The sequence below is a fragment of the Podarcis bocagei genome, assembly GCF_964188305.1.
Source record: "Podarcis bocagei genome assembly, chromosome: 10".
NCBI classification, from domain to species: Eukaryota; Metazoa; Chordata; class Lepidosauria; order Squamata; family Lacertidae; genus Podarcis; species Podarcis bocagei.
The window spans coordinates 48,963,472-48,978,804 of NC_138135.1; the positions used below are offsets into that span (position 1 = coordinate 48,963,472).

General features: G+C 41.8%; 1 protein-coding gene and 1 long non-coding RNA gene across 17 annotated transcripts in view; one reads left to right on the top strand and one right to left on the bottom strand.

Moving 5' to 3' along the window:
* The window catches only part of GRIP1 (glutamate receptor interacting protein 1), a 346,924-nt gene that overhangs the window by 95,704 nt on the left and 235,887 nt on the right, over nt 1-15,333 (top strand). For 5 of the 16 annotated variants that reach the window (XM_081211480.1, XM_081211464.1, XM_081211463.1 and 2 more), the window contains exon 1: nt 7,620-8,132. The exons of 8 other annotated variants lie outside the window; for them this stretch is intronic. In XM_081211480.1, coding sequence (XP_081067606.1) covers nt 8,000-8,132 — 133 coding nt within the window. In that variant the 5' untranslated portion in view covers nt 7,620-7,999. Of the gene's footprint in view, nt 1-7,618; nt 8,133-15,333 lie in introns of those variants that run through there. 3 more of the 16 variants (XM_081211479.1, XM_081211465.1, XM_081211471.1) reach the window with 2 other exon arrangements.
* Nucleotides 7,154-15,333, bottom strand: part of LOC308596664 — a 46,686-nt gene continuing 38,506 nt past the window's right edge. Inside the window, exon 5 of the long non-coding RNA XR_014012621.1 lies at nt 7,154-7,434. This is a non-coding gene — a long non-coding RNA (uncharacterized lncRNA). The remainder of the gene's footprint in view (nt 7,435-15,333) is intronic.

Genomic DNA, 15,333 nt, shown 5'->3' on the forward strand with positions numbered 1-15,333 from the left:
TGTGGAACAGCCACCATTTGAAGGGTGTTTCAAGCAACTTCCAGGTGAGAGCTGTAATATTGTTGATGGGATGGTAGATACAGTAGACGCTCGGGTTGCGTACGTGATCCGTGCGGGATGCATGTTCGCAACTCGCAGCGTTCGCAACCTGCAGCAGTGCGTCTGCGCATGCACGGGTTGCGATTCGGCGCTTCTGCGCATGCACAAAGCGTGATTTAGTGCTTTTGCGCATGCGCGACTGCCGAAACCCGGAAGTAACCCGTTCTGGTACTTCCGGGTTTCGGCGGTCCGTAACCCAAAAAAATGCAACCTGAAGCGGCTGTAACCCGAGGTATGACTGTATAAAACTTTCCATCATCTGCAACAGCAGTTGGGCAATGGAAAAAGATTACTGAAAAAATTGTGGTATTGATTTTTTTTTTTAAGGGAGACAGTGGATGGATGGCTGTCAAGAATTGTTTGTGACCCATAAATCCTTTCACTGTATAAAAAATTGGTTCAGATGGCCTTGGAGGTCAGACTTATCTCTTAACACACTGAGAAATACTACAGTGTGAGAAATGGGTATGATGCAATGGCTTTCAGTGGACTGTGCTATCTGGTTGATGACTGAGATGGTCAGAACAGAGTAATAATATGCATTTACATATATTTGGATGTTTCTTTGCCTTTCTGGGGTTTTCCAGCAATCATTACTTTTTAAACTTGCTTTCATTGTAGAACTTGCAAGGATAAGAAAAGTCTTAATTCCAGTGCATTTATTTCGCAATTAGTAGGATGGAAATAATTAGTGGAAAGTTTAAGTACTTCCAGTGTGAGTTAATAAACTTTAGATCCTTGCTTTGTTATTCATCTGAAGCTTCAGAAAAGCTGAGGCACTTGCAGTGCACTAAGAATATGGGTATATATTTGTCCTTTTTATCACTAACCAGAACTTACTTGTTTGAGCTCGCCGGCAGTAAAATCCTTCTGTTCATCATTGTTATCTTCATGCAGCAATAACTGGAAGAAGCTTTATGACTACAGACTGCTTTTGGCTTTCGGGAAGCTTTTTGGGCTTTATCCAGTGCTTTAACTTTGGTCCTATAGTTCTCTTAAACTTCTTGATATTCTCTATACTAAACAGAGTATAATATTTCCAAAAAAACAAAACAAAAAACCAACACAAAAAACTTTCCTCTAGAGGTAATGTCTGCAATAGAAACTGAATTTTCACTTGGATTTTTGAGAATATTATCATTACATATTATCTATTAAATTTCTGTATCATTCTTCAACCAAGGATCACAGGGTGGTTTTCAGTATTAAAACACAAACAAAAATACCGCAATAAGAAACAAAAGCAGGAACCCTCTCACATAGTTTAAAAGGCCATAGGTATTATTATTTATTAGATTTAAGAAGAATTGCTTAGTTGCTCCAGCAAGGCACTGGTTAACTTTGCCTCACAGGGACACTGAGGAGAAGCAGTTCTATCTGGTGAGCCATGCAAGGGCAATAAAGCTTTAAATCAACTTAATATATTGTTGGACCTCATGTTTCAGAAGACTAATATGCTAATAATTGCCAGTAATGTATTGTGAGGAAGACTGAAATTCACTTACCACATGGATGGCTCAGTTTCAAGAACCCATCTGACTTATATTCTAGCACTACAGTGTTACCTCAGGTTACATACGCTTCAGGTTACATACGCTTCAGGTTACAGTCTCCGCTAACCCAGAAATATTACCTCAGGTTAAGAACATTGCTTCAGGATGAGAACAGAAATCGTGCTCCGGCGGCGCGGCAGCAGCAGCAGCAGCGGGAGGCCCCATTAGCTAAAGTGGCGCTTCAGAGGAGGGCAACCAAAATGGTCAAAGGCCTGGAAACGATGCCTTATGAGGAACGGCTAAGGGAGCTGGGCATGTTTAGCCTGGAGAAGAGGAGGTTAAGGGGTGATATGATAGCCATGTTCAAATATATAAAAGGATGTCACATAGAGGAGGGAGAAAGGTTGTTTTCTGCTGCTCCAGAGAAGCGGACACGGAGCAATGGATCCAAACTACAAGAAAGAAGATTCCACCTAAACATTAGGAAGAACTTCCTGACAGTAAGAGCTGTTCGACAGTGGAATTTGCTGCCAAGGAGTGTGGTGGAGTCTCCTTCTTTGGAGAGGCTTGACAACCATATGTCAGGAGTGCTCTGATGGTGTTTCCTGCTTGGCAGTGGGTTGGACTCGATGGCCCTTGTGGTCTATTCCAACTCTTTGATTCTATGATTCTAGGTTAAGAACAGTTTCAGGTTAAGAACAGACCTCCAGAACGAATTAAGTTCTTAACCTGAGGTACCACTGTACATAGAATCATAGAATTCTAGAGTTGGAAGGTACCCTGAGAGCTCCCCTGTAATGCAGGAATCTCAACTAGATCATACACGACCGGTGGCCATCCAACCTCTGCTTCAAAACCTCCAAGGCAGAAGAGTCTACTGCCTCTTTGGGGAGTCTCTTCCCTTGTCGAACAGCTCTTACTTTCAGAAAGTTCTTCCTGATATTTAGCCGGAATCTTCTTTCTTGTAACTTGAATCCATTGGTTCGGGTTCTAGCCTCCAGAGCAGGAGAAAACAAGCTTGCTCCAACTTCCATGCGGCAGCCCTTATCTGAGAAATAGATGTAGGGCCACGCAGAAACACCCTGGCTCACCTGTTCACACATATATTTAACACTTGGGACCCCAAATGAGCCCTTACACTACACTATAGACCTGGACTTCCCCTTTCTAGGCCCTGGGCCTAGACAAAAGGCAGGCCTGACGGCAGATACAGAAGGAGCCTACTCAAAAGGAAGAGGTGCCATGTGAAACTTGTAGCCCAGCTGAAGATCAGTAAAGGGTGGATCTGTTTGTACTAGCATAAAACCTCTCAGCCTCTTTCTATTTTAGTGTGATCTTTTGCTTTTAATGATCCCACATCCTCTTATTTAGCTCCTGTTTGGTAACTATGTAATTAAGTAACCCCACCACCCTGTTCCGTGACAGAAATATATGTTAGCATGAGTAACTGAAGGGAGTGGTTACAGGATCCACTGATCAAATCTTGCAATGGAATTAAAATATTTAATTGAACGGACTGCAAGGCATGTAATAGAAATATTGGATACTGGATACTACGGTAGAATATAAGTGAGGACTCAATAATTATATGGTCTGTATCAGAATATGTCTAACTTGTTGTTTGATATTGCATTTAAATGGTTTCACTGCAGGCTCCTCTGCCTTATGAGCAGATATTTTCTAAACATATAATGTTGCAACTGTCACATCTCTTTGACTTAGAGCATGTATAATTGGCTGTGGTTTACTCTTTCTAGCTTCCATCCTTTCGCAAAAGAACTTATGCTGCAGAAACCATGTGTGGCGTTCACAAAATGTCATGCAGATCATTAGACATCTAATTAGCTTTCATTCTTCACACTAAACATTGTGTAGAGATGATCTCCTGGGAGTCCATAAATTTATTTTATGTTTTCAGACTTGAATTATTCTCCTTGTTCTCTGTTACCCTGAAATATGTTTCAAAACATATTTAATAGTATAAATACTTGCTGTCATACATCATGCGTGAATAATGGATTTCTTTTCCTTTCTTTACACTGCTGGCCCAACAGAGCAAAAAATTTTGCTCATGAGACACCAATAGAATCAAGGGGTTAAAATTACACGTGCATCTTTTAAAAAGAGGAAGATAAGTCCTTGATATGATTGTAGACAATAAAACAAAGTATTTCACCTCACACAGCATGGCTGACACGATGGCATTCAGAATGCAATTTTGCTGTGACTTTCAAGCATTTATCTGAAAGGGCCAGCCCCTTATTTACATGTTTAATATAAATACGTATACCTCTGCACCACAGTTGGCCTCATGGCTTTCAGCCAATCAAAGCATCTCTTGGAATAGAGAGGGAAACATGGTGACAGGAGATATGGGCCGGGTTTTAGGACCAAAACAAAAATGGATGAGTTGGGAAGGTGATTTCCTGGAAAAAGAACATTGCACATTGAAGGACTGGCAATGTGAATTATGCATGCTATGCAGTGGGATGGAATGATCTATCAATTTTGGTTCTCTCCATTTCTAAATTCAGTTATTCACATCTTGCAGCAATTTGCATTTATTTTTTAATTTCATGAAAATTCATCAGAATTTAAGTGTGAATTTGTACTAATAAACACACACACACACACACACACACACACACACAAGTTTTGAGTATAATAATAATAATAATAATAATAATAATAATAATAATAATAATAATAATTTATTATTTGTACCCCGCCCATCTGGCTGGGTTTCCCCAGCCACTCTGGGCGGCTTCCACAAATACCAAAAATACACTAATATGTCATACATTAAAAACTTCCCTGAACAGGGCTGCCTTAAGATGTCTTCTGAATGTCAGGTAGTTGTTTATCTCTTTGACATCTGATGGGAGGGCATTCCACAGGGCGGGCGCCACTACCGAGAAGGCCCTCTGCCTGGTTCCCTGTAGCTTTGCTTCTCGCAATGAGGGAACCACCAGAAGGCCCTCGGAGCTGGACCTCAGCGTCCGGGCAGAACGATGGGGGTGGAGACACTCCTTCAGGTATACTGGACTGAGGCCGTTTAGGGCTTTAAAGGTCAACACCAACACTTTGAATTGTAACATACACATTTTGCAAACAGTTTCCCCTGATATAATGCATTTTTGTATGCTATGTTCACTAATAGCTTCATTTTATGCATTATTTCCCTTAATACATGCATTTTTGTAAACACTGGATGGTTGGAGAACTGTATTGCAAAATTCGGAACAGTATGAATTTCAAGGGATAGCTATGTTTCGGTTCCCATATTATTTCAGAAACTGTGAATTGGATGAATTTGGCACCAAACATGAAGAGAATCCTGCTTTTCCTCTATTCCTAGCTATGCACTGCAGTATAAATGACTTTGGGTATGCAGCTTTCATACTAAAGAATATGCAGTGATACCTGTATACCTTACAGTCATCTGCCATCAATAGATAAATCAACCAAGTATCTTTGTCCAAGTTGCAGAGTCTCGTTCCCTCTCTTGCCTCTGCCATTGATTTTGCCTGCACAGGACTGTATAATAAGGATGCACAGCAGCTTGTGAGCATGAAATCTGTTGGCAGCAGGTGATGTTTCCAGGGTTGTATAGGGAGGTTGGGGCCTGGCAGACCCAGCAGCTGAGGAACATATGAAGGCATCTTCTACTTGATTGGTTCATCTAGCCCAGATGCTGATGAGCAGTGACTCTCCAGCCTTTCAGGCAGGAGTCTCTCCCAGTCCCAGCCCTCCCAGGAGATGCCAGGAGTTGAACCAGAAACCTTTTGCACATAAAGCATGTGTTCTACCACTGAGCTACAGCCCAGCACGCTGCCTTTCAGCTTGCTTACCATCAGGTCCAATATATATTTCAGTATGCTGATATGTCCAGAACACTCTTAATGGCATGAGAAAGTTAATGTGGGCTGGGAGTTGCAAGTCAGGCCTTGACCTGTGGTTCTGTCCAAGACCTATGGGTTAGTGAGGACTCTCTCTATACATGTAGGCTGACCAGGGAAGAGGCTCTCACCATGACATTAATGCCCTTTGCCTTTTGATGCACCCAGGTCCTGCACAGGTTCTATTTATACGAAACATGGCTTCCAAGCAAGCTTGAGTTACAAATTTCTTTTTAGCAAGTTAAAACAATTCTTTCAGGTTAGAAGAGAGTTTGGATTTGATACCCCGCTTTATCACTACCCTAAGGAGTCTCAAAGCGGCCAACAATCTTCTTTCCCTTCCTCCCCCACAATAAACACTCTGTGAGATGAGTGGGGCTGAGAGACTTCAAAGAAGTGTGACTAGCCCAAGGTCACCCAGCAGCTGCATGTGGAGGAGCGGAGACGCGAACCCGGTTCCCCAGATTACGAGATTACCACTACACTACACTGGCTCTTAGGAAGATTCCATCCTATGTTGCCGTATAAGGAGTAGCAGTAATGGGGAAAGATGCTAGTAAGATGTGACAGCAAGTGATACCCAAGTGAAGGCTTGAATATCCTGTTACAGATTCTGGGTTGAGCTCTGGAACTGAAAGCAAGATCCTGGGGTGATCCTTTTTGAGCTCTGGCTCAAATTCAGCACTCAAATAGTAATGGATGAGGAGGAGCTGGTCAGTTCAGAGTGCTGGCTTTATGTGCTGGGGTTTCCCAGAAATGATGAATCAGTGAAGGGCTCCTTTACTGTAAATTAACGCCTAGCTGAGTTCACTGTCCAGTTTTAGAATGACGCTATAATTTTATTTTAACAGGAAGTCTAAGCAATTTCCACATAATGCGAGGACAGCCATTTTTTTCTAGTTCTAAGATAAGTTGATAATTTGGTTGATACATGGCGATGACCAGTGTGACAGGGCAGAGTGCAGTGAAATGGCTTCCAGTGCTGACCAGTGACCAAGGGAGAAGTGTATACTATATTGGTGGTTGTTGCTGATATGCAGGGGCAGTGTGGATACTGCTAAGGAATGGCCAGGAGAACTTTGTGTGACCCAACAATGTTTGCCCATGCCTGTGTATTGCTTGCACAATATTTCCTGAACTGAAGTATGCTATACTCTGCTGCCTTTCAGTGACCACCAATACAGATCTGGAGCCCTCAGCCCAGTGGTCAGTGCTCTGTATCAGTGACCGTGCAGTGCACTCACTTCCCACCTTGTTTCCACTTCTGATATACTAATTGCATTCCAGTCTTACATCTCAAACTGATACTTCCTGGTGATAAAGGATCCCCCCCACTCCAATTTTGCTGGAGTAGAGAGGGTTGCAAAATCATTTCTGGCAAATGTTATTCTGATTGGACTTAAATCAACATGTCTTAGGTTTTTTTGTTTTTGCTGTAAAAGAGGCTTTGATTTTGTTAGAAATTCCTTTCTTATCTTAGCAAATGCTTGTGGAATGGCATTCAAGCAGAACACATTGATAATTCTTTCAAGCTCTGAAAGTAGGTTTAAAGAAGAACATACACAGCTCACGTGTTTTCTTAAGTTTGAAAACTCACCCAAATTTTTTTAGGATGCCTAGTTTAAAACAGTGAGGCATATGCTGTGTTTATGATATAGCTTCCTTTGTTTGTTCACTTGATATAAGTATGCTTTGCTTAATCTGTGAGGAGTCTTTCTATGTATTGCAATATTTAGTTCGCATAATGATTGAAATATATCAATGCCCAATGGGTAAATGTGTCATTTAGAAGCAGCTGCCAAGGTTTCTCCCCGCTGCTCCAATTAACACATTCAGTACACGCTTGCCAGTGAGTGGTCTGTGTATATGGATTAAACCACTTTTCTGTTTGTTCAGGCTGCATTGTATGGTATTCAGAAACGATGTGTTCCTTGTTCATTGTTCTGCAAACCAAAGAAGAGAAGACAAGAGAGAAAAATCACATGACATTTGAAGGTGTGCAACTGCAAATAATAAGGTAGTAAATACTAGGTTGCAGAAAACCTCTTCTACTTTCAGATGTGGTTCAGTCCATTGAGTAACGTTTATCTCCGCCCCTCTGTCCCCTCTTCAAATGATGGAGACACAGAATAGTGAAATTCTAGTGCTGGGATTCCTCTTGCTGTCAGGCAGATCTTTTGAACTTTGTTCCGTTTATTTATTAGAGCGTGTTTGACACGAAGAGCATACCTTTTCAGCTGATGGTTTTCTCTTTATAAATATTTGTTTTCAGACTGAAATGGTCTCTTCGGTTCTTTCTGTTCAGGATCTGGCAAAGGTAAAGCAGCGAGTGTCCTTTATTGTCAGAGCTTAAACTGATTTTTGAATGGTGCCAAGCTGGCTGGTCAAAGGGGCCAGTTCTCCTGTATTTGCTGCTCATTCATGCTCAGGCTGCTTTTTGTGAAGTGCGGCTGTTGGCCAAAACCAACAAAGGGTACACAGACCTGATATTGTGGGCTGCTGAATGAGATGGAGCGTTTCTTGGGCTTTGTCAAGCAGATAAGAAGATCGAGGAGAAGAAAAGGCAAAAAGTACCGGCCAGAGGAGGATTATCATGAGGGTTATGAGGATGTCTATTATTACGCCTCGGAACACTTTCCAAGTAAGCACTGTATAAATGTGTTTTCTGTTGCTGTGACAAATGTCCACTATTGCATTTAGGCATGAAATGCTAATGCAGACCAGAATACTACTGTATTTCACGCAGGTATTAAAGCATTTCAGAAACACTGTTGATTTCTGCATAGATGTACCGGCAGATTTTTATTTTTTAAAAAAAGCTCTTATGATCTTGTAGGATGAAAGAAAGGCAGGGTTCAAAGCCATGGTTAATATTTCAGGTGCAGTTAATTGATTTCTGTTGTTGCAAGCCTTTTATTAAAGCACTTTAAGCTGTAAACTGATATTGCAGACCTTTTCTAATAGTGCACGTGTACAGTATGTCTGCATCTCTCTCTCTCTCTCTCTCTCTCTCTCTCTCTCTCTCTCTCTCTCTCTCTCGCTCTTGATGTGTGTGTATTTTCAATATATATTATGTGTGTGTCTGCACGCACACACACATACATACGCACCCCAGCAATTTTAAAGTACCATTTATGGTAGTTGCACTCATGCATAAATTTAGAAGTTGAAGTTAAACATAAAGGTTGTTGAATGCAAGTCAGCCCTTTGTAGATACGTTTTTGCTTCGTTCTTTCTAGGAGAAAGTAGCTCAAGTTTATTTTCTCTGGTGCTGGTTGAAAAATTAACTAATTATGTTGCCAGTTTATTCTGTCACCAAGTATCTGCAGCTGCAGTTTATAACAAGGCAACAAAATCATGCTTAGGATCTGTGCGAAATTGTATTTGAAAAATGTAATGTGCTCAAAATATTCTCTGTACCTGTAAGCTCTCTGAGTTCATGCTTTGTCTTGTACCTATCCCAAAGGATTGGAGATGCCCAGAAGTGCCTGAGGGAACAATGGGTTGGGGAGCTACATGTAGGCATTGCTGAGTCTATTATGCCATGCTTTAAGCTGAAGGTGTTGACAATATAAGCAGCCAGGCACAAACAGATGTATAACATGGTGCTATTAATTTAAAATATTTGCAGCGAATAGTTTCCTGTCTACTGCATCCTGAGCATTTATCATTTAAAAAGACATAACAATTATATTTTAATTTAAACAACTGTGTGTTTTAAGTAGAGTGGCTATAATCTAATGCATAGTGTGCTGTAGCATATCTCCCTTTCCTTGGAGGAAAAAAAAAGTTAAATTGCAATTTTGGAAATGTACATGGGTGTGCCAGTGAAAAATGATTTAACATCTAACCATTTCTCTTTTGCAGACATTTATTTTGTAGAATATTTATTGTGCACTTTGTGGAGTGGAGTGGAGTTAACCATATCTGCTAAAAACCCAAATGTAGACCTTAATTTTTACAACATGAGGATTAAGTAATTTGATCCTAATTTTGATTCTCTATGCCCAGTGTCCGCCTATATTTCAAGCAAGAATTTCATAGTAGCATCAGATACAAAACCTTAGTCAAACTAACCTGCATATTACTGTACAAAATGAACATGGTTAAAATATCAACTTTGGCAACTTTGGTCCTTGTTCCACTTTCCAGACCATGCAACTAATCAAACAAGATTTCCCCTTGAATAATGCACTTCAATAGAAATTAAAGGAAAGCAAAGGATACAAATGGGTAAGACAAAATTCTGTGAAAAATGGCACTGAGCAAGGGTGTGAATAGAGTTGTCCTGCAAGGATGTCTCATTGTCCACCTAGAATGAAATGATAGACTCTTCTCTGGATGTTCCAGCCTCCCAAGGTATATCAGATAGTAATTTCATGCTGGTGTTTTACAGCTGGTAGTGTTTAGTCTCTCAAAAACTTGGAAAACACTTTTGCCATTTACCATAGATTATATTACTACCAGTAGAGTAGCTGCTTCACCTTCAGATATAATGATCATGTATGGTGTTGGGAATGCCTTCTGGTTTCAAAGTTGGAAGAAAAAGCTGTTTAATAAAGAAATAAAATTCCAACAGATAACCTATAGGCACCTGGTTATCAGTGGTTTGGGAGTTGTTGTACCAGTAGCATCTCTTATAATTTCTTTTTTCGCAATTTTTGTCTGATCTTGGAGTGCATGACTTGCACTGCTCTAGTGACTAGAAAAGTGGAACACATAGTAATTGCTGCAGAAGGGTGTCCTATGGAGTGTTGCTGTTTCTCAAACTTGCAGTTGTCTGTATTATCATTAAGTGTGGCTACTTTGACCTCTTGGTAGCTATTGCTTTCTATATGTGAAGCAAACCATCTTTCGTCTTTTGTTGTTGTTGAATGGAAGTTCCAAAGTAATTTTTAAAAGTGGGGGAAGATTTTCAAAGAAACATAATAGCAATACACCTACATTCCTTTGTTATAGTTAGTAAATTTGGTGCTTCTGTTGGAAATATTTCTGTTAAATTCTTTGACCTTTCCCCCTATTCCCATCCCCCATCCTGTTGGGAGTTCTGCATAAAGGCACTTGTAGGAAAGTACAGCCATGTATATCTGAGTATGAAGTGTTAGGGCTTCATTAGAAGTAAACCCAGGAAGAGACAACAGCACAGAAACAATAACTAGTAGAATGAATTGTCTTAGGCAAAAAGTGGCCATACATGTTTAATACCTCCGGGCATGACTGCATATTGCGCCATGCAAGCATATAATTTGATATTGGATCCATGATGTAGCATCTGAAGAATCTAAGTTTAAATTGTTCAACGTATCTAACTTAAAGATGGCATTTCTAAACTAAAGATGAAAAATATTTTGAAGAGCTTGCAGTCATGAAGAAACTTGGAGAAGACATTTGCTGCTGCTGTTCCCACTCCAGTTAGCAGTAGGCTGAAGAGGAAGATGTGTTCCCAGCCCCTTTAACCTTGCTTTATGTCAAATTTACAGTAGCTGGGAGGAAGGAGGGGTATGCTTCTCTTTTCATTTGGAGCTCTAGAACAGGAACATGTGGCCCTCCTTATGTTGTTGGACTACAACTCCCAGAACCATTGCCCGTTGGCCATGTTGGTTGTTGAAGTCCAGCAATAACTGGACAGCCACAGGTACCCTAGAATACTCCACAGTGGGCCAAATGAATAATATATATATTACAGATAAGCTGCTTATTTTTCAGAACCCATAACCACAGACATTGCAGCAGTGTCTTCGTAGCGATTTCATGATTGTGCCAGCATAATTTTCAGTATATGCAATAACAGTACAGTACTAACTTCTGGATAGTTACTGCTGCTGTCTTAGCAAATGTATTGCAGTGTTCTCCATTAGATATAAGGGAACACTGCAAGGAGAAATTTTTTAACACCTGAAATTACTATTAGTAGCTTTAAAATCAAACTGCGAGAGGCAGTGGAAGACAGGAGTGCCTGGCATGCTCTGGTCCATGGAGTCACAAAGAGTCGGACACGACTAAACAACAACAAAAGCTTTAAAATGTTAAGTTTGCAAAGGCACCCGTAACTGAGTTACATACTATTGATTCCTGTGCTCTGTGCAGATGCCATTTTATGACACTTTAAACCCTCACACCCTTGGCTTCTGCAAGTTTAGCAGTGACACCCACATGTTATAATCACTTCTCCCAAACTGTTCCTCAGTCCAGCTGTTGAAAAGCCTTTCCACAGATAGACTCAAAAATCTTGTGTGGCAGGAGATAAAAATGTGAATTATTTTATTAATAGTTTTGACAAAAATGAGCATTTGGGACGAGCAATTCATTTGAAAAAGACTGAATGAATATATAGATATATATAAGAGGCTGAGCAGGCTAGGTTAGTTACTATTTCTTCTTTTAATCTGTTGTCAAATTTGTATCCCATCCTTCCTCCAAGCCGGTTGCCCCATCTTAACCTTGCAACAATCCCATTGGAGAATAAGTCAAGCAAGGATGTGAATCAAGGTTTCCATAGCTGATAAGCCCAGCAGTGTTGTTTGTATTTTCAGTGAGAAAGGAACAGTTGGCTGAACCTGACACTTATTGATTGAGTAGCTGTAGATAATCATAGACTCAAAAAGTGGAATATATTTGCAAGCTATTTATTTTAGTTCCCTGCTGTAATGCAATTCAGAATCCTGTGCAACTGGGAATCAATACTATCCAGCTTTGAATTATGGGAATCTAACAGGTAGGGCCATTTAATTCTGTTGGCACTCAAGATCCCAAAATGACTACCTCTGCAGAATGAAACAGGTAAGCAGAATCAGGGGAAGAGCAGGTAGGTGGCTGCCAGCAGGCATACCTGTTACCTCTTACTTACTAATACAGGGATTGAAAACTATTTCCTATAAGGGGCCATTATAGGCCACTGTTGGGGGGGGGGAGACATTCTGCGGCGTCAGCCAATGTTGCGGGGGGTGGGGTAGGCAGAGCCAAATGTATGTGGAGTTTGTAGCATTGCAGGATTAAGTAGTTTTCTCTCTATCTGTTGTGCTCTGTTCTTGCCTCTGTGCTACCTCATCTATGTGGGCTGCATGAAATTAAGACAAGGGTTGCAGGTTCCCCACCCCACAAAAGAGTTTCAAATGAGAAAAGAGGGCAACCTGCCCAGCCATGTTATGCTTTGATGGCCTCCCTGTCTGAAATTAGCATTTGTTCAAGAAAACCTATAGTCTTATTGCTGTGATCCTGTGTATGGTGCTGGAGGAGACTCTTGAGAGTCCCATGGACTGCAAGAAGATCAAACCTCTCCATTCTTAAGGAAATCAGCCCTGAGTGCTCACTGGAAGGACAGATCCTGAAGCTGAGGCTTCAATACTTGGGCCACCTCATGAGAAGAGAAGACTCCCTGGAAAAGACCCTGATGTTGGAAAAGATGGAGGGCACCAGGAGAAGGGGACGACAGAGGACGAGATGGTTGGATAGTGTTCTCGAAGCTACCAGCATGAGTTTGACCAAACAGCGGGAGGCAGTGGAAGACAGGAGTGCCTGGCGTGTTCTGGTCTATGGGGTCATGAAGTGTCGGACACGACTAAACAACAACAACATTTGGCTTGCTGCCCATTCACCTGCACTGGTGCCTGCCCTGGTCTTTCCTCTATCCCCTACCCCACAGCCCAGTCTTCTGAGCAGCATTGGGCAGCTGAGTTACAGCTGCCATTCAAATTCCCCTGACATAACCTTGCTCTGCAACATTGAAGTACATTTAAATAGCAACTAGACTCACCTGTTTGGAGCACTGGCTGCCCGCCACTGCTGGGTAAACTCACCAGTTTCCAGTAATAAAGGCATAAGGGCAAAAAGGGTGGTGACTCATCAAGAGCAGCTAACCCCATCTTAAAACCCCTGAGCTTGAGCCCACTTCCCCCTTTTGCCTGGTATCAGCATACTGTGGCTTGACCCCACTGCTGCAGTCCACAGGGGAGAGAGGGAGAGAGAGTCACCTTTTTTCAAGCAATTTCCTATAGAAGTGTCCAGGCAGGTCACCAAGAGACACTATTGCTCTAAATGACTTTTGTTCCTTGAAACTGGCCAATCGGGACCCAATTATTTCCTTCAATTTTCAAAGAATGATTTGTTCAGGACCAACTCCCACAACGAATCTACTGCAAGCACTTCAAAACACACACACATACACCAGTTTTATGTTGATTGGTGTACTTGCACCAATCAGAATTCATTCAGGCAGGATTCTTTCAACCGATCACATACCCTCTGCAGTCTGTTCTGAGAGAAGCATAGCACTTCAGAGGCCGGGAGGGAAGCAGTAGGCAGGCAGGCGGTATTGCTGTGGTTTCAGGCAGGGGCAGGGAACCATGACAAGATAGAAAAGGACTTCCTTTTCTGCAGTGCAGAACAAAAAAGCTCACTCCACATCCCATAACCTCTCTATGTCTATATCTTCCCAACCCTTTGTCTTGCTCCCCCCCCCACTTCCACTCAGACCTTATTGTTTCTTGATCTCCCAGACCCTAGACTTCTTCTTTTCCCTCAGTGTTATTCATCTCTTCTGGTCCTTGCTGTATTTCTTTCTCCTCCATCCTTTAACCCCTGTGTTTCTTCAACCTCCCAAGCCCACAGTCTTGTGCTGGTGTCAAATTTGTGTTGCCTATTGTGACCTCTGGCTCTGCCTACTCCTAGTTTCACCTTCCCTTAGCTGCCCACCAGACCCAGGCGGCATCTGCAGCCACAGGATGGAGAAGGGGGCTCACCTGAGAGCATTTTGCCCACTCAGCCCACTCAGATTTGGAACTGGCCCTGGCAAGTTACTCTCTTGCATGAACTCGTATATGATCACAGTGCATTAGCTTAAATTTAAAAGCAGTGTCTTAGATACTGAACACTATAATTGAGAAAACAAAGCAGACTGTGGGAGGGACACGGCACCATGCCAGCAACAGCTATCCTGGTTTTCTGAAACGCATTCCTGAGCATGCCAGTCTTTTGAACTGATATGTAGAAGTTGCGTTGATGGTAGTGTGATGTTGGGAGCCCAAGTGTTTTATAGAGCTTACAAAACAGTATCTATTAATAGTTAAAAGGCTGAATAGGCTTCTATACATGCCACTATATATGATGTGTCAAGGGTTTTAAGAACTAGAAATGTGTCATCTTTTGAACATTTTCAGTAGAGAAGCTTCTTTCTGAAGGATGATGACATTAAAGTAGCTGAGTTTGGCAAATGAAAGCTTAGAGGTATATTTCTGGTATATCATTATTATACTGTCTGAACAGGACCCAAACTTGGATTATTTCTTCACTATTTAGGCAGGGTTTCAGTAGTCCACAAGAACAGAGCTCCTGGGATATTGCAACATTCTTCAGGATGTTAAGAGAAGGAATTATCCAGAAAACTAGAGAAAAATATCATCACTGCCACTCCCTAGTACTTTCCTTTTACTGTTTCCTGCTTTCTGTAGGATAGACATGAAGCAGCCAGTTGTGAACCATCTAGGGTAGTGGGAAGGCTTTGCCCCACAAAGCTGTATTTAAGCAAGGGATGGCAAGTTCCTTGGAGTTTAACAAGATCCACATTAGTAGTGTAAAGGTAAAGGGACCCCTGACCATTAGGTCCAGTCGTGACCGACTCTGGGGTTGTGGTGCTCATCTCGCTTTACTGGCCGAGGGAGCCGGCGTACAGCTTCTGGGTCATGCGGCCAGCATGACTGCAAGCCGCTTCTGACGAACCAGAGCAGTGCACTGAAATGCCGTTTACCTTCCCGCTGGAGCGGTTCCTATTTATCTATTTGCACTTTGACGTGCTTTCAAACTGCTAGGTTGGCAGGAGCAGGGACCGAGCAACGGGAGCTCACCCT